The sequence below is a fragment of the Xiphias gladius genome, chromosome 8 (assembly GCF_016859285.1).
Source record: "Xiphias gladius isolate SHS-SW01 ecotype Sanya breed wild chromosome 8, ASM1685928v1, whole genome shotgun sequence".
NCBI lineage: Eukaryota > Metazoa > Chordata > Actinopteri > Istiophoriformes > Xiphiidae > Xiphias > Xiphias gladius.
The window spans coordinates 21,981,400-22,006,980 of NC_053407.1; the positions used below are offsets into that span (position 1 = coordinate 21,981,400).

Genomic DNA, 25,581 nt, shown 5'->3' on the forward strand with positions numbered 1-25,581 from the left:
TGGAGCAGAAATACAAACACACTGGCTACGGCTGTGTGTGGTGGCCTCTCCTTTTTGAGGGACAAATTCACAGTCATCACCTTAAAACCAACTTTTGCAGCAGCCTAATGAGAAATTGCTGGTTGAGTCTCAATTTTGGTTAGTTAGGAATGCGTATATAAATCCCTTTGATACCATTTCATGTGTCCAGGAAAGGCAACACAGAGGTCTTACAGGAAGAATAGATGGACAGAATCAATGTTATATAATGCTATATCGACAGTGATTAGAACAAATGTCTGCATAATTTCATTCCAATTCCTCGGCAGCTGCTCTGAGCCAAAAGGCCTGGCTTGTGAAAAGAGAAAAGGCTGGGAAAACAACAGCCCTTTGTCAGGCTCAGACTTAGACAGGAGCGCTGCTGCCATTTGCAGCCAATGAAGGAATGTGGCAGCACCAGTGTCTACAGACATGATAGAGAACATCACTGCTCTCAGTAGATAATTAAAAAATAGTTCAGTACAGCAAAGTACCACTGTAATCTGCTGTATTTTGTATTCACTGGTAAAAATAATACCTCACCGGGAATATGGAGTAATGTATTTTTGTTTTCCATGTCGTCCTCATTGTTAACTCCACTGTTGGCGTGATGAGGGTGTAGTCAGCAATGTGCCTCCTCCGATACTAGTGATACCATCTTTTCACCTGCCAGCAAGGAGCTTCATCAGAAGTTTGTAATGTGGGGTTTTTTTTTTTTGCTATTTCTCCCGGACCCCACCCACCATTCTCCATGCAGGAGTCTCAACCAACCAAGTTGATAGTGTGGCCACACAGACTTGATCCCTCACTGGCTTCCCATCTACCAATGCTTTATGGAAGTCCAAACCAAGCTGGAGGGCTCTCCACCACGCATGCAAAGACATTCAAGATAATTTATTCTGGTAGTATAATAACAACTTTTTTCTTTTTAAGGCAACATTTGAGTAAAAAAATTGATTTGTAAGTTTTCGGTCGGTCATGTCAATGCTTGAGATAACAAGCAGCTAAACCCTGGAGCTGCTGCTGCATGATAGGGCTTGTCAGTTCTCCAAAAAAAAAAAAAAAGGGCCGCATTACACTATTATGTTTCTCGCAATGGTTTGGTGGAAAAATGTGGCAAAAACCTCAGACGAGGTGGTATAGTTGCCTTCACTTGTGTTTGGTACTTCCACTGCCTCACTTGGTGCGAAGCTAGCAGTTGAGTCCTCAGATTTGTTGTCATTGTAGAATAAGAAAGATGCTTTTTATAAAGTTGGCAAACAGCGTTATCTTCGTTGGTAATTTTACCATCTAGCGTAGAACTGTCGTGATTATCCGATCAATGTGGCTTTGCTTGCTAGTCCTCCACCTATATTTATGAGTTTAGCTTAGTTTACTGACAGTTCAACAGGGCATGCAGTACATAAAACTTATATTGAAATGTAAAAGCACCCTCTCTTTGACCACAAGGCAAACTACTTCAAACAGTCTGTTGAGCTTATAGATGGTAAATTTTGAATGTGAACAATACAGTATTTCATATATTTCATTTTTCCCCACGTTCGAACCAAAGTCTGAATTTTGAGCAGTGAGAGCTCTGTAACATGATCCACCTGAAATCTTCCAGAGGACTGCCATCCCTTTTTTTCCTCAACCTATCCTTTTTATACATCAAGATGCCAGTCTCCACAAAGAGAAGTGTAGCACATTATATTAGATTTTTGATAGGAAGAAAGGCAAAAATAAACCGGTTACTGCCTGGTTAGAAATCCTATTCACACTGCCAGGTAAAAATGTGAAGAAATCCCCATAGTTATTTATACAAACAGCCAAGCTGTTCAGTTAAAATTGTCTCAAGCCTATCTAAATCCTCCTTGTGTTACTTTCCCATTCATTCCTAAGTGCTTAATGTTGTAATTGTTATCATCCTAAACTCTATATAAAATCCTGTCTATGACTTCTCTAATTATATTCATTATGTTTTTTTTGAGCACGCACCAACTGGAAACTGTCTGCTGCCATAAGTAGCTGTTGTTTCATCCTTTTGTACAAATTTAAAATGGGTTTATGTGAAATCAGGCTCTTCCCAGGTTCCCACATACAGTCAGTGCAGGATTGTTTGAATAAATACATTTATGATTCACTTATCCTTTATTTTACAATCAGGCTTACATATTGGATAACAGGGTCACATCAGTTTTTAAAGTCTCTACTCTTACTTACTTTAAAGGATTTTGTATTTCAATGCCATCTCTATTGCTTCACATAGTGTGATTGCGTTTAGATCATGTGCGAGATGCCTGCAGTGGTTAAAGGATGCTTTACAGGATGGTTAATCTTGTCTTGTCTGTTTGTTATCCCTCACCAGGTGTATCTCACAACGTGTCTCCATCTTGGGCGCTGCTACAAATTCCAGGTGAAGCTCCCATACAGGGGATGAGTCTAAACAAACATTCCAGGAGAATCAGCTGTAGACAAAAGAAAGCGGGTAAACTCCAGTCCACAAATTCTGTAAAAACAGGCCTATCATTTCCACCACACCACAGCTCTGTAATAAAAATGCCTCTATCAGCCAAATTACCCATCCACAGTCTTGCACCTGATATAAATCAGATGGAGGAAAAATTCCACCACCAGCTCTAATAAGCATCTTGTGTGCACAGACTCAGTGTTCATACAGAGATCAAACATTTCTGTAACATTCTTGGAGATATAGTGTGTGAGTGCCAACACAAAATTACAACCTGGCAAATAACAAAAGAAGAAAACAATCAACACCCTTCTGCTTATGATGCACTTTTCGTACAATAAGCTTTTTTTTTTTTACCTGTAGGGCAAAAGCATTTAAGATGGTTCTCCCAGATAGCTATAATACCTTTTGAGGGACACCAAGAAGAGATAATTTGGATAGTTTGAAGCCTTTGTTTTGGTCTACGGGCCTATCTCATCTCAGAGAAAAGGATCCTTTAAGGCTTATTGTGTGTGTGGATTCATGCAGGGATAACAGCATGTCAGTGAAGGGCCAGGCAACAATAGGTCAAGATGAGAGAGGTGTAAAAGGTGCGACTGAGGGCTAACAACACAATGTTTTGCTTTGGCTATGTCATGTCTATCTAACAAAGCATCAACACAGCACTTCAGTGGCCTCTCTGTGTGGCCTTGCTTTCTTCAAACATCTTTGAAAGGTACTCTGCTTTTTGCAATGGCCTCATGGTGGAAAACTGCCTTGAAATGTACTTTACCACTAAAATAGATAAGAGCTTTGGAAAAAAAATGTTGAGTGAATTGCTCAGAAAATAGGTAAACACACAAATTAAAGTTGAGCAAAGCCAAGAATAGTCACTTACTTTCAGACTTTACTTTTAGCTCTCTGTGAAGTCACAGAGAATAAAGAAATAGAAAATAGAATTGAAAATAGAACAAGAGAATATTAATAGATTACAACACTAAAGGTCTATTATATACCCTATCACGATTAGTAATTGTCAGAGAGAAACAGTACAAATCTCACTTACAAATCAGTATGCAAGGGTTAATACTGATACATGGCTGTCTAATTATAATACATCTAATCATGTGTCTAACATGTCTTCTGGGCCAATTAATCTGAGTCAGATCTTGTCCTTATGGCAACTGACAGACAGTCCGGTAAAAGTGGCCACTGATGCCGCACTCTGTGCCAGTACATGTGTTACAAGCAGCTGGCTAGTGTACGTTGTTGAGCTGCGGTACCATATGGAGTGCTAAAACAGAATCAGAACCCCTACTGCCAGCGTGGCAAGTGAAAAGCTCATGAATTTTTCTTACAGGACACATTATACACTCATTCAACACTGGGCAATCAATGTGCAAAACAGGAACAATGGGTTGAAGGCATGAGGCTTGGATTTGAGGTTCTTTTGAATGCCAGCAGAAAAATTGATCAGCAAAAGTTAAGAGTCCATGATGGACACATTGGACATAGAGTAGCCACCAGTTTGATCTATCCCCTACTTACAGAGCACAGTTTCTTTTGCCTGAAATATTCCACATTTCTCCCAGTTAGCAGAGAACATTAACTTTTTTAAGGCATCAATGGTAATCATCTCAAAATGCAGTCCTTACACTCCAGCCAGCAAGAAGCTATGTACAACAGCAGATTCAGGGCCTTGACCCATGTTGAACATTTCATTCTATTTAATCTGTGAAAAAATTTTACACAGCTGCAGTTCAAACACGCATCAAGACATGAATTTAAATCAGTTTCAAAACACATCCCTAATTGAAATTGTGGGTTTGAACTTGTTCAAACTTGTTACAGTCTAACCAGGAAAAACATGGAATAATTTACGTGCTGCTTTTCCTCATTTGTCTCAAACTGTTAAATTTAAATTAATCCATCAACTGATTATTCATCTACTTATCCTACATACAAAGACAGATATCCATTTGTACTCACCCTTATGGGCATCTCAGAATCACCTAACCTGCATGTCTCTGGACTGTGTGAGGAAATCCACACAGAGTCAGTGAGCACATACAAACTATATGTAAAATAAAGGTGTAAAATACCTACATTAATACAGTTGACTACAAATGTTAATCTTATCCCTCAGGTCGGGGTCCTGGGCAATCTGAGTCTCTGTTCCCCCACTATCCCTCAAGCGCATAGATCTCTTCCTGTTCCCCCAAATCCTCTTCTCAAAGCTCTGTGTTGCAGGCACTGGGTGGTTGGCTAAAGATTTACTTCAAATTCATATAAGTACATTTGAATGTAAGTATAATCATAAAATATGAAGATGGCAAATAGAGGCTAGAGAGCTCTGCCAGAGACTATGGTGCGATTGTCATTGGCTATTGTACTGGTCTACTGAAGTGGCTTTGTCTGGTTTTTGAGTAGCACTACCACTAGACAGACTGGAATGAGTGCCCCTCTTGCCACGCCAGTAGACTACTGGTGTGTGTGTGTGTGTGTGTGTGTGTGTGTGTGTGTGTGTGAGTGAGTGAGTGAGTGAGTGGGTGGGTAAGAGAGATGAGGGTGGGGTGTGGGAGGGGGTTGGGTGGGCACATTCGACTGTGTGAGGCACACATACACACACAAACAACTAGACTAATACAAAGAAATACCCAGACACAGTTTGTATCAATACAGCGGCACTTAGACTGGCTCTTAATTAGAGCAGGTAGACAGAGGGGTGGAAATGGGTTTTTTTTTTTTTGGGGGGGGGGGGGCGTTGTTGGGGTTTGAGGGAGGAGGAGGGAAGGATGAATAGCTGGACGATAATGGGGCTTTCTTGTGGGTTAAATATGATCACATCCTCATGCAAAGAAACAATGATTGATTATCACATAATCACAACAGAGGTTATTTTCATTGACTCCCGGTGAGAGAGCATGCAACCAAATGTCTAAGTGTCTAGGAATTTCCCATTTTTCTTTTTCTTGACCAGAGATTGTATCTCCCCTTGACAGAGGACGGCTAGTCTGCATGTCTCTTGGGTACAAGAAACCAGAACCTATTATTTAGTCAAGCACAGAGAAAAAGTGGCTAATGAGAGCTGAGGACCTTCAGAGAAATGATTGATGTGAGTTAACCCTGTCAAATGCGGGGTTATGGATCAGTGCAAAACGGGACATAAATCACTTCCAAATGGTCTTACCTACCCCTGTTAGATCAGACTGATACACTCTGCTCTCGCCGACATCTCTGTGAATGTCCGGAGTATCACCTTATTCAACCATTCAAGATATTTTTATACTAGCAGTAAAATTTCAGGAGTTAGTTTAGTGTGCACTTGTTGAGGGCAACAGTGCCCTCATTAGCTCATATTAAGCACAGGCACTGTGTCCATTGTTCTCTTTGAATATCCTCCAAATCACATATTCCAGGAAGAAATCCTAATATGTAGACGAGTATTGAAACCTTCTCTTTGTCACAAACTGGGCTTGCACATTTTGTGAAGGTGACCTAATACAGAAATTGCCATAAAACACTGATATTACACCAAATCCGGAAACAATTTCGAGTTTTATATGTTACATGAACAAATGTTTATTCATTTAGTTTTAGCCAAAAAGTCATTCACAGACAAAGAAATGTACACTATGTTTTTCTTACATAGAGATGTTACTTCTCCTTGGGGTGAAGTAGACCCCAGAGAGGTGTAACTCCCTGTTAGACTTCTTATAAGTAAACTATCAATACACCCCAATAAGAGAATCCAGAGTCTAATTTGGGATTGAGGAGGCGTAGCACTGTGTCAAGAGTACTGTCAAAACCAATCACTGGTACAGAACATTTAAAAATCCACTGTATTTGACCATGTTTCTTCAGATGGAGTCTTTGAAACCCCAGACAGAAGTAATGTGTCACTTTCTGTACCAGACCTCTGAAACATGTTATCAGGTCCACATCATGTTTGTCGGCAAATTTCATAAAATTTGGAAAGAACTCATGAAGTATCAAGGTGATAAAAAAATTGTTGAGTGTTATTTTTGAGCTGTTAAAGACAGACCGGGGTCCCATGTCCCCAAGCAAAACACTGGAGCTAAAGTTTCTCGTGAGGTGACTTCTCTGTCTGTTTTTCGGCTGTGTATGTAAAAATCTGGTCCTCTTCTGCAGGAAAACAATTGAGTATGGAAAATGGACGTAAATCTGTTCTGAGCTACCTTGACAAGAATTCCCTCACGACCGCTAACAGCTTTTTCATAAGCTTTGCAAATTTTTCCACATACAACGTGCCGCTTCTTTTTCGCACATAGTATGAAACCCCCAAACTGACGAAGCCACAAGAAATAAAATGTGGGGCATTTTTTAAAAAGGATTTCTGTTGCTTCTATGGTCTGTTTGTCTGTGTCATCACATGACAGGGTGTGAGTGTGTAACCGGTTTCTACTGTATATTCCTCACAGGCCTCTTGTTAGTGTGAAATGCAGGAGAACAAAGGCGACATTCTGTTAAGAGGTTTAATATACCCAGGTGACATGAGCCACAACAGTGTGTAAAAATCTCCAGAAAGCTCATTTGATTGGAGTGTTAAGCTGTTAAAAATAATAAGCCCCCCCGTTATCGAGACGAGAGTCCTGCCTTCTAGTTTCATACGCAAAATACTGGCCGGAGCTCGCAGCTATAGCCGTCTCTGGCCTTTGCCTCATTCATTCTAACTATGCTGACATGGGGCAACATTTTCCAGGCTGCTTAACAGCCTTAAGTTTTACAATAGGAAAGTATTTTCTGCAATGAAAACACTGCCACTGGCCATAATGCGTGCATTTCCTAAATGACTGTCAGCAGGCTTTTATGACTATTTTGCTTTGTTCACTGTGAGAACCAAATCTGTAGCTTTGGTTGTGTAAAAAAAAAAAAAAAAAAAAAAAAAAAGTGTACTTTAGGCTCAACAGTGGCAACAAAACGTGACCCATGAAACAATACCTTGGTTTACTGCATGGGGTCTTAACAAAAGATCCTTGAGCAGATATGAAAATCCTCTGGTGAGTGTGTTCTCTTCCCTGCTCCCCTTAATGGGTGATTCACACCAGAGTCTCACGTTCACGGATCAAACAATGCAAGTCCATTTTTCACCACACAGCATGTGCGTATGTGCTATTGGCGCATACTTGCGGACCCCAGGGGTCCAACACCAAACCCTCACCCCCACCTCATACCTCCTCCAGTTGGACCATGCCCGTCTCTGACAGCATACCACCCAGCCATGTGCAGTGAATAGGTGGTCAGCTCTGGACCAAGGCTGCAGTCCCCCACACATCGCATGCAGCTGTTGCAAAATGGACACTCTTAGACATGTAACACAATACCTAAAATGACCTCATTCAGTCTCAGCATGTTAAAGTTGAAGCTGACACTACTTCCTTCAAAAGCGCTGGCATCCAGGCTGACGGTACAGTCTATAAGGCCTGTGGGGCAAAGTGCCAACAGCTCCTACCCCCAAAACTACTGATAGCCCAATTGGCACTGGAGATAACTGTGTAATCGTGTGTGGTTTTCATGGATTTTGAAGCAGGCATGGTGCATCAAACGATGAAACTGATACTGCTCAAGGCCAACTGTTCCACTATAGGATGTGTGTGTGTGTGTGTGAGTGAGGGGTGGGAGGGAGGTATGTGAGTATGCGTGAGGTATACAAGGATTTGAGCCTGCTTAAACAACCTCCTCCTGCTGCAACAGCCTTCAATGTGAAAATCATTTCAAAGACTGCTGAACTAGGAAACTGGATGTTTGTGTTCACTGCTGTTCATACAGTAGAACTGTATTCGCTGTACACTGCAGGGAAAACACAGAAAAGTCTGGAGTACGAACAGTATTTAAAACTGGAGAGGGTGGATTAAATCCACCATATATTTCTCATCGATTTATGAAACAACCTCAATCAATCACCTATCTCTCACACACACACACACACACACACACACACACACACACACACACACACACACACACACAGAAAAGGTTGATGCAATGAACAGCTTGCAGTGCATAGTAGGAAAAACAAAACCCAACAAATACCACAAAGGCAGATGTACCGTACAATATAGAAAAACATTTGTAGACATTACTCACGAAAAAACCTGATCAGTTGAAAAATCAATGTCTTTACTCCTTTGCTCACAGTCAACCTTGCATGAGTGTCTAAAAACAATACAGCAAAGCAAGTAGTGGTTTTCTAATGTTTTACCACCATCTACTGGTCAGCAATAGAGGGGCCTGATAAGTGTTACCGTGGTCCTCGTCATATTCCCACACTAGTTCAGTTCCATTGAAAGTCAGTGTAAATGCCGGTGTTAAATTGTAAAGTATAATAATAATTAAAAAAAACATTGTAAGGATGTTAGCTTTTAAGACATTTCAACAACAACAAAAAAAAAATCTGTGACAATTTAACTTAAAAATCATCAGTCTTCTTCATGCAGAATTGCTAAAGATTGCTATTATTGATAAAACTCACGGTGTTAAGCCTTTTCACGGAAGACATTTTGGTGTAAATGGTAAACTGAATGATGTCTGAATTCCATTAGCTGCATCGGGTTCAAGGGTCCTGGTATCACTGTCACACCGCCATGACTTACTGGGAACCATGACTAAAATGGAGCCATCGTTAATGTTATAAGTAACACCTGCGTGCTTCCTACAACGGCACGTCTTTATGTCTGCTGGGAAAAAGACCATGCTCTAAGGCAGTGCGCAAGCACAACGACACCGTGCACCACTCGTGGAAATAACAATGCCAGTAAACGCACAAACAGATACTTTTCTCGATACAACTAGTTAGGACGAAATGGAGCAAATGCAATGGTACAATGGACGGGAAAGAGATGGCTGTAATCTTGCTGTCTCTTTCAGGTGTTACTGCTCAGTGTGTTCATCAGTCAAGACTTTCCCAGATTTTGGAGGCAGGACGGACAAAACAGTCTGGTGAATAAGCCTGGCGCTGTTATTGTGCCGGTCCCAGACATTTTCCCTGGTGTGATGATGCTGCCGATGTCTTATCACCACCTTTCAGATGCATTTTTTTGTGCTAAAAGCCATTACTCTTTTTGTCCAAAGGCTGCACTGGCAGCCAGCGAGGAAGATGTTTAGGCACTTTCACTGTACAGGAGAATGGATCTATCTGCACGGCATCCACATTCGACACTTTCATGTCCTCAGTATAGTCTATCTGTTATTATTTAAAGTTTTACTGTTGCATGCCATGTTCTCCTCCATCTGCAAAGAGTGTTACCTCTATAATACAGCATAGTATTATGTTCTATTTTTTTCTATTTTATTTCATCTGGACATTTCACATTGTCTTAACGTTAGTCTCAGTCATTTCTAGTGCTTTGCTTTATGCTGTGCCTTCTTGATATGTTCACAGAATTTTTTTTTGATGTCCGTTTGTTTGATTGTTTTATTTCAGATAATGTTCTATTCAAAGGTACTATTGGTTGAGTTTGTTAGCGTATCACATTACATCCTCACGTGTCCCATTAGTGCCTGACGCTGCAGCAGCCTAATTTTCCCACAGGGATCATTACAGTTCCCTAACGTAACACAACACAACCTAGCCTACCCCTTACCTTAGACCCTAACCCTACCCCTACATAACATAACATGTCATCAAGATCCAAGGCCACAACTCACTAACGTCACATCATGTGTAATTGCTTCACAACAACAGTATCTGTAAGGGGGACAGTAGATGTAAGGTCTTGTTTGATACACTGGGGGTCACTGTTTGCTCAGTTTAAGGAAATAATGGGTCACTAGTTTGATGATGTTTGCCTTTTAGTGCATCATTAACCAGAAAGACAATTGTAATTTAAGCCTATAAGCATGTTGTGAAATGTGCTAGATGTTTATCAGTTACCTCTTTATAAAGATATGGCTACAATATTATTGCAATAGTTGAATAACAAATACTTATACTTTAGAGTCTAGTGCATATTCCACCGTGACCTGTATGTCAGAAACAGAGTGAAACTTTTGGGATGTGATTCAATTCAATTCAATTAAAAAAAATTAAAAAAATAAGTAGCCTTTCCATAATATGAAGTGATTTGCATCAAAGATTGCAAATGTACCAGAATTTGGAGCGTGTTGTTTCAGTCAGTGCAAACCATAGTGGTTCCTGCACACGTGCTCTTTAGAGCAGGTTGCAGCTGCAGATTGCACTGGAATGTTTGTGCTGTAACCTCAAAGCAGACTCCGCTTCATGGTAAACATCAATCATTAGTTTCTTTTATGAGGTTACTCTACGGTTTGTGTTTTTCAGTTCAGTCATTAAAAATGTATGGTTTGTGCTCACAGCAAGAAGGCCGGGGAAGTTCTTTCCTAACTTGTCCACGGCCTTGAGCGCCTGGAAGGACCTCAGCACAGCTTGATTTCACTGGGAAACTGCTTTTGAGGGGAGGTGGTGCCGTGCTTCAGGACCCTTCCAAATCCCGAGATTAGATTTTAGGAACCAAGGCAGGCTTCTGGCAAGAAATCAAAGCGGTTCTTGAGGGACCACAGTATCTGTTTTCATTTAATGTACAAAGCTATCTCTGTGCAATGAGCCCTGGAAAAGTGGCTTGTATATAAACAGTTTGCCTTCTGCTGAAGTACCTGCACCTTTATTACAGAGGCAATTTGGTGACATAATCCTCGAAAATGGTGCTTTCCAGCTCTTGTTGAAGTTTTCAAAGCTTAATTGGAACTTGCCTCATTCTTTGATTTGACACGACAATTTGATGAGTCATCAGGCAGTTGACAGCTTCAGCTGTTGCCGGTTCTCAAGAATACGTGTACTTCAGTGAGAAATTGATGTCAAAGGTATTTGCTCTATTTATGTGTCTCTTGAGTGGAACTGAACTCCAGAAGAGTCTTGTTGTGGAAATGCAACTTGCACCACTAAGTGAATCCACATGGAGCCACAATCTGGCAAGCACAAGCACACAACCAGCGCCGACCTGCGGCTTTTCTTTCTTAACCGATTGGCCTCTCTGTGGTGAAGAGAAACTTCGCAGTGGTGATAAGAACGACTTCAGTCTTTGTCTCTGTGTAAGTCCCCCCTCCTTTCAAAATGTGTTTTGCTTGCTGTTAACTCATTCAAATGTTTGACTTCCGCTGTGCAGAAGGATACATGTGATGAGTTTGACACTTGAGGGCTGTTTTCACATTCTTCTGCTGAAGGGGGGGAAATTTCCCTGTGCTCAATTTGAACCTGAGTTTAAGGCATGAACGTACCAACCTCATTTTGTGTCATCACAACTAATTAGGAAGCCAGTGATGGTCCAATCTGCAGTTTATACAAGTGTGATGTGGAAACTTGAAACCTCCAGCATGCATATACTGAGAATGGTGTGTACAGTGAAGTAGGAGACTTGTTGTGTCTAGTAGTTCAATTTTTGAAATGAAGATTATTTACATATTCATATATCGTGGCTTTTTCAATGAGAGAGAAAGATTTGACATAATCTCATAGTTTTTGAACTGGGTAATTTTTTTCGTAGAAAATATCAGACACAAATTATTATTCCAAGTAGAGTATTTTTATATGTCTTAAACATGTTTAGATGGGATCTTTACTGGTGTAAAAATACATTTAAATGCAGGATGAGTCAATATGAAGTTTTTTCTTTTTGAGAAATATTTCGTGCCAATGAAAGAACCATAAATTAAACTGTGAGTCAGCTGAAAAGCATGTTTTATTAATACTTTGACAGCGTTAGTATAGTAGCATGACATACAGTATTTGTACGATTAGTAACCATAGCACCGGAATCAATCATTCATTTCTTTTATACAAGCTACATACATACTGTAGGTACATATGATTCTTAAAAACATCTTTGGATAAAGCATGGCAAGCAAGCACACTGTTTCTCTATTCGGTACCAATGCCCATTCAGTATTTAGCACACTGTTTACAATTCAAGTATGAATATTAAAAATACACATATCATAAGTTACAAATCTTAATGGTTATTACAAAAAACAAACAGGATTACATTTCTACAAAATGTATGGCACATAGTGCATCAAGTATTCTTTAAATTTCTGATACAGACCTCATAGAACAATTGACCACCATAAAAATGAATGATAGCCAAAGGTTTTCTAGCTGCTCACCGACTTATTTTTCATTTATTTTTCAGCCGTTCTTTCAATCAAAAGAAGCTGCATTGTCTGAGAAGAAAAAAATCTGCATCTATATTCTAACTTTGGTTAAAGCTTAACATCAGCATACCAGCATGTTAAGTTGCTTGTAGTAGTGGTCACGGTGAAAGTCATTTATGATGAGTTAAGTACAGCCCAAGGCTAGCTTGCCTCATGCAGTGGTTTGTCTGATATATCTGGCAACCTTGCAGCTAGTTTTTCGGCTACATTAATAAGAGGACCGTGGCATGCATTTATAGGCAGATGCTACATCTGCTGAAGAGACGTCGAGGCCAAACCCTGTCAGTTACAATGAAATTAAGCTCTGCCATAGCAAGTATTATTCCCAAAGTCAGTGTTTTCCTTCTCCAGATCAGAGGTAATTCCAGTAGTTCAAAAGCACCATTCAAAAGATCCTCATTTAAGATTAGTGGTTATACACTAGAAATAGCAGGCTAATACCTTTTTTTTTTTAGCAAAGCAGACACAGGACAAAAACATCAGACAATGGCTTCTCTGTTGGTAGTAGTCATTGTACCTTAAAACACAGAATGTATCTACAAGTCATTACAGAATAAATATGGTCAGACATAAATATATTACAACACATATCTCAGTAGAGCATGGATGTTTGTGAGAGGTAGGGGGTTGCAGGCACCTACAGTAGGCCCGATGGAGGGTGTGACGTGAGACGTCACACCCGATACTGTGTCACGGCGTAACAGATGAACACTTGTCTGTGTGACGTAATAAAAGGACATCACTAATAAAATTCTAAAAATAAAACAATCCTAATGGTTTAAAAAGGCCACGGAAAACATTTATACTGTACTTAAACACTAGAAAATATTGAGATATTTCAGTTATTTCCTCACAGCACTGGTGTTTATTTTGTCTCTATGACATACGTATCTCAGTCGGTGGACTGTCTATCCAGATTTCAGTAGTTTGGTGAAATGACTGACAACAAATCACAGCAGACAGGCTCTAAATACACAAAAATGAATACTAAAATTAACTGTAGTTGCTCTAAAGGCTACTAACGTTCTCCTAAAGTTTGACCTTGGTCATAAGGCAGGTCTGGAAGGATATCAGTAGTTGGCTGCTACACTACTCTTTCTATAAGTCTTGAGCCCTAAAGGAATCGTTTGGGAATTGAGCTTAAGACTGTTGCCAGTCTTTGTGCTAAGCTAAGCTAACGGGCTGCTGGCGGTAGCTTCATATTTAGCGTAGGGACATATGGGTGGTATTGGACTTCTCATCTAATTCCCAACCAGAGAGTAAATACACATAAATGCCATAATGTTGAACTATTCCTTTAAATTTGTGTTAGACCAAGATGATCTGTGGCGTAGCTCATTTAGTATTCGCACACACAAAAAAAATGTAATTTTTGAATTACACTTTTTTTATATCCAAAGCTGTCATACTATCCCTCACATACTATTCTGACGTCTGTCTGTGGCACTTCATCAGTAGAGGACTGCAATGATTATTACACACATACAGTATGCTGATGTCTCATTGATTGCAAGTCAGCTTGATAAGTGGCAACTAAAAGGTTACAGTAGCTGTGAATATAAATAGCTATCTACCATGGAAGGTAACATATAACAAGATCAGTTCCAGTTACTTCATGATGAAATTCTGGAAATTTTACCAGACAATGTGTTTTTTTGTATTTTTTTTTTTTTTTTTTACAAAATACACTTCACTTCACAGAATACCATAAGAGGAAGTTCTTTTTCTAAGGTGAGAATTTGCTTCTTGAAGACAGACGATAACTCTGTTAGGTTTTTCTATTGTTTGTTTTGTTGCTTTCCCAATGTTTTGAAGAACTGTATCCCTTTGTACGATGCTAAAAAATGTCAGAAACAGTGTCAGAAAAAAAAAAAAAAAGGCATTTTGGGTTTCAAAGCACTGATGCGTTTGATAGCCATTGCAACACTCTTGGCAAGCAAATATAGTTGGCTCTTGTTCAGAGTCAGCAGTTCGGATGGGGGACCTGACAGTGGCCCTGTAGTACTGCAAAGTACGCAATATCTTGTATGTCTTGTATATTTTAGCTGCCATTTGGGAACTGGGGATGCTACTATAGAATGATTACTGTTAATGCTCCTCCTCTACACTCACAGATGATAACAGGCTCACACAAATCACTAATATTGTATGTTCCTGGGCTACTGTCTTCAGGCTAGATTTAGGGGTTTGGTCTCTGCATGACCCTCAGCGGACTTCAAGGAGTAGGCCGTTGTGAGCCTGGGGAATGCACTTCCCACAGAAACCGCCGCAGCGACCGTAGATTCTGGTTCCGTCCTACGGACAGAAACATATGAGGGGGGGAAAGCGTGGGCAAAGGGCAGCTTTTTACGCAGTGAATAACAGCTTCATAAATGTCAGTGGGGATTCCTCTTCAGTGAATCAGATAGAAATACAACATGGCAATTCAGATGGCATTTCACAGCTACCCAAAGACCCAACAGGAAGCACAATTATCCCAGTTAATCCACAACTATACAGTACATTCATAGCAAAAATCCATTACTTAAGAGCCACATAGTGCCAGCCATACAAGAGACAACCATTTTACAAATCCACTGTTAGCTTCTTACCTCAGATCTGTGGACTTTGACGGAAACATAGTTGCCCTGAGACGTCCACTTGGTGGCCTCAGCCACTTTGAGGCCAGTGCCAATCAGATTGATGCTGAACTGGCCCTGTGAACATAGAGTCATTTCAGAGCCGTTCTTTAACCAAGAAGGTCGAGGTTATTCATATTTGCAGAGATGTTCTATGGACAAAACTGCAGGAGGGTGGGCTTACACACATATGCTGATGAACACTTTCAACTTCTCCAACAGAATAATCGTAGGAAGTTATTACCTTCCTCAAGTGCATATTCCCAGCAGGTCCGGGGAATTATAGCAGCAAATGTTTAGTAAAACTCTCTCTTCTTTGATTTTCACGCCACTAACAAACATATAGCTCAAAAAAAGCTATGAGGCCACAATGTGCAGTATTTCACTAACCTGTGGACACTTGGCTGCGCTATAACAATCTCCTGCTGTAGCAAAGGGCACAGGTCGACCGAGAAGAGTCTGGGAAAACTGGAGGTCTGTGACTGGTAAACAGAAAAAGATACAGATCTAGAGTCACATTGTGCAACAGCAAAGGTAAACATAGAGTGAAGACAGCTGCTGAGAAGTAAATAACCACAGATAGCCACAGAAGATCAGCAACTACAGTTTATGCAATTAAACTTCATTGCAGGGTTGATGTCAATTTACTATCACTTTGCCAGATGTTTGTGCTCCTTCTAAAAGGTTCTAACAGTGGAGTTGGAGTTTGAATCTGAAAGCAATAACTCATCCACTTAATCTAAACTATATTAAATCCTTTTTCAAGTTTATTTAGGATTAGTGTTACAAGTTGCTAAATGCTTATTTAATGCGCAACGTTTTGTGCATTGAAAATGAAAGATTTGATAAGAGATTTATTACACTTGGAGGATGATGATAAAGTTCGTGAGATGTGCAAGGCACACCAAAGCAGTGCCTCTTCATAATCTTCCCTTCATCTTGAACTCATTACCCCCCCCCAGCTCTTTTCCAGCCACCTGAAAGCCAAATGAGTAACATGCAGAGGGAGGGTGGGAACATGTGCTGTCAGGGCCCGGACTAGACGAAGAGGATGGGAGGATGACTCCGTAAATTATAATCCAACTTCCCCTCCAAGCACACACGCACACACACACACACACACACACACACACACACACACACACACACACACACACACACACACACACACACACACACACACACACACACACACACACACACACACACACACACAGTACACTAATCCACAAACTCTAATCAAAGGCATACTTGGACACAAAAGGGAAGGTGGAGCTGACTGTTATAATGAGCAGAGGAATATGGCCCGAAGATGTGTGTGTGTGTGTGTGTGTGTGTGTGTGTTTGACAAAGTGCAATAGCTTGCACGCTAAAATGAATAAGTGTTTGATACTGAGGCAACTGCATGCATGGGTGTGTGCCCTTCTTGTGTCCTCATGTCTTCTTGTGTCTTCATGTCTTCTTGTGTGTGCTTGCTTAAAAAAAAAAGGTGAGGCAGCATCACATATTGTGCGTCTGTGTTTGTGAGCAGGCACGCATTCCTTTATCCTCGTGCTCACGTGTTTGTGCCGAGAGGCCCGGTTTCAAGTCCTCGCCCGTTGATGTGAACACGGAGCGCTGAAAGGTCATTGTTTTGATTTCAGAGGAGAGAGTGTGGGGAAAAGTGGCACATGCTGCAATTGAACAGACTTTTGAAGGAGGCCTTATTAGCACTATGCTGCAAGGCGTATGAGGGTTAAAACAACACTGATGTGTGGTCTCATTACAGTAGACGGTGTAAGGCAATCACGCAGTAATTACGCACTCATTATCCTCAGGGAGCTCAGGTCCAGACGAACTTTGTGGAAGAGTGTGTATCCCGCTGCTGAGTAGTCGTTCCTGCAGTCGCAATCTTGTCTTCGGCTGCCGTTATACGGGCATTCAAAAGGGTTCAGCAACCTTTTTATTAAGGACAATGAGTGTTAGGATTTCTTTAAGACAAACGCTCCAACAAAGGCTATATTTTATACGCCTGGTGTTACAAGCCGCACATCAGTCATCACTGCATTATACACACCTGTGTCCATAAACCTCTGAGTAGTTGTCTGTCTGACCGCTGCGCAAAGTCACATACTCCCTGGGGAAATCAGTCTGCATCTCAGCACAGTAAATCTAAGGTCAAAAACATTGAGACAATATATGAGAGCCTGCGGGGAGGTTGCAGGATGAGTCATGACGAGCAATTCTGACAGGACGGACACACCTGTAGGATCCGGGATTTGACTTTGAGATAGTATTCCCCATCTATCCTCACACCCTGTCTCATCTGGACTTCTCGGCAGGAAGCGAACATTTGGCCTGGGAGGGGAAATTATGAGGGGACGAGTGAGGAAACTGGAAAATTTGACATTGAAAGACTTCTGCAAGCCAGTCCATAAATCTTTTGTCAAGAAATGCCACAAAGATTGCAAAAGATAATAAACTAAACACTACCCTGAGAAAGGACTGTAACCTCGTCTTCTTAAATGAGAGCCCTTGCAAATGTCTCAATACTTGTGGCCTCCTCTGTTGTCCCAGATTGCTGTAGAGCTCAAATCATGCTGATTAGCTGATTAGCATTAATACTTGACCGCAGAACTGGCTGTCACCCGAGCATATCATTTTAATTTCGCTAGTGCCTGACTTGGCAGAAGCCAAGTGGGAATGAACAGTCCAGTGCGCCAGTACTGAAACATCTGAAATGTGGGGGAGTGAACCTGCAAACTTTGGCCTGGTGCCGGGTTTTACAGCGCTTGCGAGTCCACAATGAAGGCTGCCTCGACGCCAACATGCAGCCCTGAGGCGTTCCTACAGACTGCCCATATCACAATTTGTAGAAAACTGCTGACTATCTATTTATTGTTCCACTAAGTAATCACTCCGAGCGGCTTTAAGAGGGGGTCGCAGTTATGTCTGATGTGTTAAAACATAGCAAAAAGTTGAGTTTCTATAAACACAATCAGATATGGGGTCAGTTGCCATGTACAGCACAGTCGATTTAATACCATTAAGCTACACATTCCATGTTGGCAGCAAGCGCTAGATGAATCAGAAAAGTTGGACAACACGGAAGAATTATTGGGTTATGTACTTAACGGCTTAAGAAGACCTCTGGGTATTTGAAATTAGAGAAGAGAAGAGAAGAGAGGAAAAGACTTACATTCTCTTTCCTGACATGCAGCTTGAGACTCAGGTCTTCCCGATGGACGGCAGTGTTTGGACGGTTGGCCCTTGGAGGTCACACACTCCACTCTGCGCTCCATCACCCCTGCGCCACAGGTCTGCGAGCACTGGTATACAAACACACACACACACGAAATAACTCCCACACACATTAACAAAACAATTAACAAAATAAGCTGCAACCAAATCCAAATCCACGAATGAGATTTTTCGGCAGGGCTGAAAAATACACAGGCCATCAAAATGTTTTGTGAAAATGGTGATTAGCAGGAGAGGATTTCTCGCTGCCTAGCAAGCGTTTTCCGTTTCACCTTGCTCCAGGGGCCAACCTTCCAGTAGGTTGTGTGCGGGCAGTCCCTGAGGAGGCACGGCCGGGTGCCAGGAGGGTGAGGCTCAGGGCAGTGGGCGCTGGCAGAGGAGGACTGGGCAGCAGCGTACGGATGCGCAGCCTGGGAGGAGGGAATCACCGAGCAGGAGACAATACGCTGCTGGTAGCCAACACCACAGCTGGCAGAGCACTGAGCCACACACAGATAAACACACACTGACAGTTACTGATACTGGCAAGAGTAAATGTTTGCATAGAGCAGTGACCTCAACTAAAGAAGTGGATTTCTTCATTGCTGTTGCACTAATGTACCGTTAATGAGCATGTATCATCTGACTCACTGTACATGCCTTCCTCCATTTATTTAGCCTATTTCTATTGAAAGATAGACTGAAACAATTGGTTGATTAAGTAGTTAGATATTATATCTATATATAGAAAATTCATCATCACTATCCTGTGAAAACCACGTATCTCCAAAACATCATCTTTTCAGGAGGTAAGAGCAGTTTTCAGCTGGGTGACGATGCATTTTTGAGCTGATCCAGTGGGTTTTTAAGTAGTTCATTTAGGCTTAAAAGTAACAGTTATTTCCTGAGTTTATCTGAAAAATTCAAAATCACCAAAGTTTGAAGATACATTTAGACAAGGTGGTGCTAGCTTCTCAAATGTGAGGATTTGCTACTTTTTTGTTTCATTTCATTTTAAATTGAATACCTTTGGGGTTGAACTGTTGGCCGAATAAAACAAACAATCTCAAGATATAACCCTCTGCTATGTGAATTTGGGATGAGCATTCCCTCACTATTTTGTGTTCATTAGTTGTATTTGTAGTAAGGACAAAACTCAGTCTTTATTTCTTCTTGTATTCCTACCTGTGACCATTCCCCTGTGATCCATATGTAGCGGCAGGAAGCTCCCTTGCAGTGTTGGTGTGCCAGAGGTTGGGATGATGGCTCACAGTAATCATCCTGGACGGTTTTCATCCCTGGGCCCATACACCCCACCTTCCTGCTTCTCATGCCCTTACCACAGGTTGCATTGCACTACAAGAAAAATCAAACAAGGGAAGAAGTCAGTCAGAGTGGAGACGAGCTGGCAGAGGGGGGGCAGTGTTGTACTTTCAGGAACGGCATCATTGACTTCTCAGACTCTGGCTTGCCTGTTCAGTTCTCCAGACGGCCACAAATGGACACTCCTTATTATGTAAAGGTTTGCACAGGTAGATAAAATTGTGTATTGTCTGACAATGGTAGCACTGGCTCTCAAGGAACATAATCCCAAACATTAAAAGTAAAGCTGGTTTCCCTCAGGCCCAGTTATAGTTTATATGGGTATTTAAAAGTAATGACATGTAAAAAATCTGCTGTGTGTGGATTTTAATGACATTTTATTTTTATCTCACGAGAACAGAAAAGAGATAGGTCAAAATAGATCAGGGCCAAACTGTGAAAGAAAGGAGTCTGTGAGTTCTCGAGGCAACACAGACAGGAATCTGAACACTGCAAGCATTCCTGCAGCAGGAGGATACAGTGTTATGTCCCTACATGGTGCCCCTCTTTTAAGCCCCACTTTTGAGGACAAAGCACGGGACATTAAAGAAAGATGAGCCAAGAAAGAAACAGTCTGCGAGCGTGACACAGAACAGTGATACCCAGCAGGTTTGAAACTGTATGATATACTGACTGATGATTATCACTAAAGCCCTCACGACTGATGCAAGAGAGAAAGGGTACCTGCAGGTCGTCCATTTAATGGTGCAGAGAGAGAGAGAGAGAGAGAGAGAGAGAGAGAGAGAGAGAGCGGAGATCTCAGCCAATAAAAACCTTAATAAGATGGTTAAACATCTGTTCATCTGTCTCACACTGGGAGCGAGGAAGAGGGGGAGTTATTCATAGAAAGAGGAGGAAAGAATGAGTCTCTACTTACCTCATCCCATTCACCAGCCACCCAAGAGTAATGTGTGCACTCTGCAGTTTGGCATGGTCGGGCAGCAGCAGGACGCTGGTGGGCATCACAGAGATCCTCTCTGACCCACCCGGTGCCTTTTAGCCTGCAGTAAACATCCCGGTTCTGAACTCCGACTCCGCAGGTGACGGAACACTAGTAAAACAGACACAGAACACACATCTGATTGAGAAAAAGGCACTGCATGGAAAGTCAGTATATGACATGTTTGTTCTTGTGTTTCTCATACAAGAAGAGCTGCAAGGATATAATACATTGTGAGTATAATAATTATTTTCAGGGGATTCCAACCTCATTTCTCTGACAGAGTTGACCTTGAAGATGCAAACCACCTATATTACAAATGAAGTTCCATTTACTTGTCAGGAGGAGTCCTACTCAGCTTGTAAAAAAGTCTGTATAGTGTCTTGTGCGTCTCGTGAAGAGGCTTTCCGAAGTTGATAAAATAACCCTAATGATGTCATTGGGGTAATAACCGGCTTAGGCTTGGAGACTTGGACGTTTTTTTTAATAGACAGGCCGCTGTACGAGCTGAAGGGGTTTGGGTTTAAATTTAATGGGCTTTTAGGGGACTCGAGTAAGGCCAAGTAGAATCCATGCTGTAAATTTGTCCCAGTGGCCAACCACGGTACTGCAACTAAAAAAATTGTTCGTACCCCAGTAACCATTTTTCTTATGGACCACCGTCATATAAAACATTTTATGTCTGAAAAACGTTGACAGGACGCCTCAAACTAAAAACAAGTTCAAATAGTATTATAAGTCCTTATGCCATAATGGTTTAATGTTTGCAAAACCTTCCCAAAGCTATTTTTACATGCATGGTGTCATCTCAATGCCAAGTCACGGTCTGAAGGGCTCAGGGAAAGAGACATGAATCTGCATTTGCACTGCACTTCACAAAGCGGAAGCAAACCAAGAAAAAAAACTTTATTGGCATTTTTGCTGGGGGAACACCTATAATTGCAACTGATGGCCGACACCTTGATACATTTGGCATTCAGCTCGCCTCGAGAGAGGCTTATACAGCAATATCTGTCTAAGTGTTGCTAACACGAGCTAATTAGTCACCACAAGCTAATGGCCTTACCAGACCGAGTAAGGCTGCAGCAGCGAAAATCCCTGAGCGTATTGAACTGAGCAAGGGTGTATTTTATTGTACATTTAGTTATCATTTGCAAGAGGACGATTGTGTTATTTCATCTTTAAAAAGTTTCAAAGCCTCACTTTAACATGACAATATTTCAAAATCGTTTGTTTGGTCTGCAGTGTCAGAGCTGCTACTTTGATGCTCCTGTACAATGTACTTAATTAATCCAAAGCCAGTTTGTCGCTTCTCTTTTAGCCGTATATCTTGGGGCACAAAAAGGTCTATCTCAACCATCTCTTTGATGCGCTTTGAGAGGCATACCTGCATACTGAGGAAGCACTCTGTATGGCTTGAGATGATCAGGCCGATTTCTCTGTCCCCCCTCTAGACCTCAAAGAACAGTGCCATGCCTCAGCAATTTCACACAGTCAGAAAATCTGCGCATTATACAGCAAGTATCAAATTTCCCAAAAACTTCCAGATGTATTTGTGTTGTTCCTTTCTCACTGCAATTGTGTGTTATCATTGCAGTGTGTGGTTAAATGAGAGGGATCAAGTCCTGAAGTTTGGAAAGAGAACAAAAAGCACCATATGAAATCTGACCTTGAAATCAAAAAAATGTCGTTTTAAAAATCTTACAAAGCATGAAAATAGAACCTGCTGTTAAAGGGATTCTAGTCACCGTTAACTGCTACAGCTAAAGAAACCTGATTCTGTATCCCTGCAAAAGACCTTCAGGTCTTTTATCAGACATGGTGGGGACGTCATGAAACTATAGAGGAAAAATGAGGAGACTGTTTCATGATTTCATGATAGTGCTGAGTGAACAGCTCCAGACTTAAAAGGGTCATTTCACCCAAATTACAAAATATATCACCGCTTGTGGTATCTAACCATGCAGATAATTTTAGTTTATGCCCATGTTGTAACATATTTGAGATTTTTGCTGCCACCGTAATACAATGGAAGTGAATGGAATTTAATTTATATGAGACACTTGGGCAAATAAAACCAAAACTCAAAGCTATCTGCTAGATAGCTACAGACAAAAATGAGCATATACATTTTATTGTAATTTGGATGAACCCAACCTTTAACTGGAATTTAGTAAACTTGACTGAATACAAATACACAGCATTACAAATAGTAAGTAAAAAGCGGTGAATGATTCTTGTGTCCTTGGAAACCACTAAAAGGCTCAAAGGGCAGCCCACACCCTCTCAGCTCCACTAACATGCTGCCCATTACACCCCCAGTCAGAGGTGACTGAGAGGGCTTGGGTAGCTTTGGAATAACTCAAACAGTGGGTGCTGAGGTTTCAAAGTTGTCACATGCATGGATATTAAGATATAAAACATGTCTTTATGCTCTAGTTGAGGATTTCATGGTTGCTAGTGGTATGTGGAGGAAGATGATTGCTTCCAGACACCAGCAAGGGAGAGAGTGAGAGGGGAGGAGGACACCCTCAAAGAGTGGCGAGTGGCAGGAGTCTTGTGGAGGGAGGTAGACATGGGTCTTCGTGGGCCTTTTGGGATTTTGCATTTACTTGGAATGAGGGAGGGAAAGGTTAGATTCTAATACAGGAGATATTTATTGTGTGTTTCTGAAAAAACAGTATACTTGTTCCTCAGGGTAATCTGAAAGAGCATTCCTTCACTCAGTCTGGCCTATGACTTATGATAAATTTGGTCTTGAACATTTTCCTCCCTCTGGGAGCTCGGCGTGACTATGAGCCAAAACTGTGTCGCGGCTGGGTAGCAGATACCACGGCTGTGTGGTCGGCTCCGTGATCGGCTCCGTGATGACTGTGACCTCAACTCCCCGGCAACTCCTCTACGCACGGCCTTTAGCCTGCCAGTGTCTGGTTGCAGTAGTGTACAACGGTACAGAAACCTGCAGAGATTCACGACGCGTGTCATTCCGACCACCATGCTTTCATCTGCATGGGAGGTCGAGCTTGCCTTCATCCGCTACACCTCTGGATATCCGTGTTTACTATGTTTCATTAAGATAGCTTATAATGTAACTGGGCCACAAACAAATCTTTAATAAAATTAGGTGTATGGAATGCGATTTGCATGAACAAGCTTTTGTGTGTCATGCAAAACTGGTGCTGAAATTGTTTCTGGTCAGTGTGTGGTCTGACGAAAAGCTACCAAAGAAGAGCTCGCTATGCATTAAGCTGTAGATTACACTTTATAACTATTTCAACATTTTGTTTGAATCCTTTAAACATGACGTATAAATGTCAACTGCACTGCATAAGCAGTTTTGAAAATCCAGCCTGTGGTGTTTAGTTCACACTTGGGGAAATGACACATTATGTTTGAAGAAGAATAAACTAAGTGGTGATTGGAGAGGTGCCCTGTGTGTTTGTGACCTACATCTGCATCCTCTGGGAAGCCTTTGGATGTTGTTTGTGCTTGTGTCTCAGCTGGGGGAGGGGGGGCGGCGAGAAGAGCAAACATACCTCCCTCCACCTGTTGGCTTTCCAACTGGGGCATCCCCGCGCCCGACAGGCCTTCTGTGTTCGCGGCCGAGGCAGATGACTGCAGTGCTCCTCCTCTATTTTGGTTTGGTTCTGAAGAACACAGGCTATCTCCCGCTTCTTGGTTCCCCGACCACAAGTCACTGAACACTGGAGAGGGAAGGGGAGAGGAGGGGGTAGGTTGTTGGGTGGAGGACAGGAGAAAAGAAGGGCATATTAGCAAAGTCCTGTTGAAGTTCATAGCTCCATATCTCTGCTAATAGTGCTGAAGCTCATGGTTACAAGAGGATAAACACTGTAAAATCAGACACTGTTAAGTTGTGTTATGCTGCATTGAATTTTGAGCCAATGTTTCTTTCATTATTTAATACCTTATTTAATTTTCATTGTGATTTATTGGGTTAAGCATTCATTAATCATTATTCACACATTAAGTGAACTGAAGAAAAGGGTATTTGGTACAGTATAAAGTAGCTACACTGACAAGTGTTGATAGCAAAGTCTGTTGAGCCAGGACACTATTTCTGGAAAGATTCTTTAACCTTTAACCTCCATTGTACTGGTATGGAGGGAGAAATCTCAGAAATTTACATCGCTAGATACCGCAACCAGCCATATAACCAGCCTTTTTTTATTTGTATTTTGTACAGACCCATGGATGTAAACATTAGCATACAACAAAACGTTTCACTCACTACTACATATGCAGGACTTAGACCTCAACACAAGTGCCCAACAGCTTCCTCGTAGCATTTCACGCCAACTGAACACACTGCAAACAAATTTCAGCTCAACAACCCAAATGGATTTCGCCGAAACCTTTTGTCAAACACTCGAGCACTGATGGAACGCTGCCAAGTATCTAACCTGTAAACAGAGGAATTACTTTTAGAGCTGCTGCAAACAGCAGGGGCCTGGGCAAGAAGAAGAAAAGATGCAGAGAGAAACATGGATGCATGCGCACGGCGAGACAATCATCTGGTACCAATAAGGAACCTAGAAATTCTTCAGGAAAGCTAAAGAGACGACAGCGAAGAAGAAGAGGAAAAAAACATAATGAATAAAAACCAGACACCCTGCTGAAAGCCATGAAAAAGGCCTTTGCCTGAAATGGTAGATGAAAATATTCTAGAGCCTTCGGTCCCCATGAGGCCAGACAGCAATTAGGGTGCCCGCTATTTCTGCTTGACGAATGAGCGCCCCTATACAAAGCCACTCCAAAAATGGGGTGCTGGAATCAAATACACAAGACGAGGA

The 25,581-nt window shown here is 41.5% G+C and overlaps 2 protein-coding genes across 2 annotated transcripts in view; both read right to left on the reverse strand.

Moving 5' to 3' along the window:
- Nucleotides 1–9,086, reverse strand: part of prickle1a (prickle homolog 1a) — an 89,020-nt gene extending 79,934 nt beyond the window's left edge. The window contains exon 1 of the mRNA XM_040132521.1: nt 8,940–9,086. The gene's annotated coding sequence lies outside the window, so the exon portion shown is untranslated. The remainder of the gene's footprint in view (nt 1–8,939) is intronic.
- A 5,047-nt stretch (nt 9,087–14,133) lies between these two features.
- LOC120792988 (A disintegrin and metalloproteinase with thrombospondin motifs 20) overlaps nt 14,134–25,581 on the reverse strand; it is an 80,973-nt gene continuing 69,525 nt past the window's right edge. The window contains exons 29-39 of the mRNA XM_040132475.1: nt 24,307–24,474; nt 20,708–20,881; nt 19,654–19,824; nt 18,762–18,968; nt 18,428–18,557; nt 17,492–17,586; nt 17,306–17,400; nt 17,054–17,187; nt 15,640–15,731; nt 15,223–15,327; nt 14,134–14,926 (exon numbers count right to left, since the gene is read on the reverse strand). Coding sequence (XP_039988409.1) covers nt 14,837–14,926; nt 15,223–15,327; nt 15,640–15,731; nt 17,054–17,187; nt 17,306–17,400; nt 17,492–17,586; nt 18,428–18,557; nt 18,762–18,968; nt 19,654–19,824; nt 20,708–20,881; nt 24,307–24,474 — 1,461 coding nt within the window. The 3' untranslated portion in view covers nt 14,134–14,836. The remainder of the gene's footprint in view (nt 14,927–15,222; nt 15,328–15,639; nt 15,732–17,053; nt 17,188–17,305; nt 17,401–17,491; nt 17,587–18,427; nt 18,558–18,761; nt 18,969–19,653; nt 19,825–20,707; nt 20,882–24,306; nt 24,475–25,581) is intronic.